At 35.6% G+C, this 1,863-nt stretch overlaps 1 protein-coding gene across 1 annotated transcript; it reads left to right on the forward strand.

Annotated features, from left to right (window-relative positions):
* Positions 1-322: 322 nt before the first annotated feature.
* On the forward strand, positions 323-1,175 carry LOC130630159 (uncharacterized). Its single transcript, XM_057443553.1, has one exon. The coding sequence runs from the start codon at positions 323-325 to the stop codon at positions 1,091-1,093; it is 771 nt and encodes a 256-aa protein (XP_057299536.1). The 3' UTR covers positions 1,094-1,175.
* Positions 1,176-1,863: the final 688 nt, after the last annotated feature.

Below are 1,863 nucleotides of genomic sequence, written 5' to 3' on the forward strand. Positions count from 1 at the left end.
AAGAAATCTTCCATATTAGCCATATGGGGTAACTTGATGAACAATGCATTTTCCTGCAGGTGTTCTCAAATATGTGTAGTATAATCTTAAAAAATGTGATGTAATTTTGCTTTTTAAGTTTTGACTTTTAAACCAGTTAAAAAGCTCAGCCTTGTCCTTTTCATAATTCGCGTCTGGTCGTCGAGGTGAACGGACGTGTTGTATTAGCTGAAAACTGGCGGGAAATTAAAGTGCATCCCTAGAAGCCAAGGGCACATAGATTTTGCATCTAAATCAATAATCTTCACTCACCTAATCATCTCTTCGTGTTCTCTTCGAGCTTATGGTCAATACTCGCAGCAGATCATACGAAATGGATACCTCACCAAACTCATCAATAACTCTGGAATTTTTGTATTGCGAAATCCAGAGTTTGAAGACATCGATTCAATCTTCTAAGGCGGACATATTTAAAGTGATAAGCGATACCAAAGATGAAATCATCGAAAACTTACAAACGGAAAACGAACTATTAAAAAAATCAATAACCAAATTAAAAAATGAAGTTTATGAGAAAGACTGTTTGGTAACGGATATCGAAAAATATTTATGCGAACTACAGCAATATGTTCGGAGGAACAATATGGAGATTACAGGGATCCCTGAAGACATTCCTGATGATCTATTAGAGGCGAAAGTCATAGAGATAGGACATGCGATGGATATTACAATTAACGAAACCGATTTTGAGGCATGCCACCGTTTACCTAAAGGTAAACATGCGAAAGCATCTGACCCGCGGAGAACAATAGTAAGGTTTGTAAATAGAAAGGTGGTGGAAAAAATGCACAGAAATAAAAAAATCCTTAGAACTGAGAAACATCGACTGGAAAATATTGGACTCGACCCGCGCAAGATTTATTTAAACAATAACCTGTGTCCCTACTATCGGATGCTATGGGGCGAATGTAAATCCCTCTACAAGGATGGTAAAATTTCCAGTTTCTGGATCTACAACGGAACGGTTCGGATAAAAAAAGGAGAAAACTCAGCCGCAGAAAAAATCTTGCATTATGATGACCTTGAATATTTAAAAGTTGATGTTGATAAATAATTCTATATTATTTTTTTATATTTTGAAGAATTAGTTTTTTTCCTCGGGGCCGTTTTCGGACCCCGTTACTTTCGCGTTAATTTCTGTGTAACAGGCCAGCCCCAGTTTTTTAAAACAATCTTATTAAAAATGGCTACTCTTAAACAGCGAGCAAATGAAGTGAAATGAAGTATGTCATTTTTCTTATTTATCTACTGCCCTCTGGTTTCTGACAAAAACCGAATAAGCTCCCCGTTTCCCTTGTTACGTGTCATTATATGTTTTGTCTGTTTTGTTTGTATATCACTATGATTAGTCATCCCTGCAGGATCTGTCTGAAATCTGTTGCTTCAAACCATCGAGCAATTATGTGTGATGTGTGCGGTTTCTGGGTGCATATTAAATGTAATGGGCTTAATGCCACTGATTATGAAATGTTACAAAACTCCAACGATAATTGGTTCTGTCTTAAATGTATAAATGATTCACTTCCTTTTAATGACAAATCTACCCCTCTTGTTTTCAACTCTGCTTTATCTTCCACTGAGAAAAGAAAATTCCTATCCAATCTTAATACTCTTAACAACAGTCCTTCTGAAAATGATAACACCAATTGTAAATACTATGACTCTGTTGAATTTGTCTCTCAAAACTTTAATTCTTCCTACTTTTCCTTGTTCCATCTAAACATATCTTCCTTATCTAAACATTTTAATGATTTAACCTATCTCCTCTCTGACCTTAATTTTAATTTCAGTGCTATTGGTATAACAGAAACGGGTTTTCAAAGT

This window comes from Hydractinia symbiolongicarpus, chromosome 1, assembly GCF_029227915.1.
Source record: "Hydractinia symbiolongicarpus strain clone_291-10 chromosome 1, HSymV2.1, whole genome shotgun sequence".
NCBI classification, from domain to species: domain Eukaryota; kingdom Metazoa; phylum Cnidaria; class Hydrozoa; order Anthoathecata; family Hydractiniidae; genus Hydractinia; species Hydractinia symbiolongicarpus.

Coding starts and splice junctions, on each gene's coding strand:
- LOC130630159 (XM_057443553.1), top strand. CDS start 323: ATGGTCAATACTCGCAGCAGATCATACGAAATGGATACCTCACCAAAC.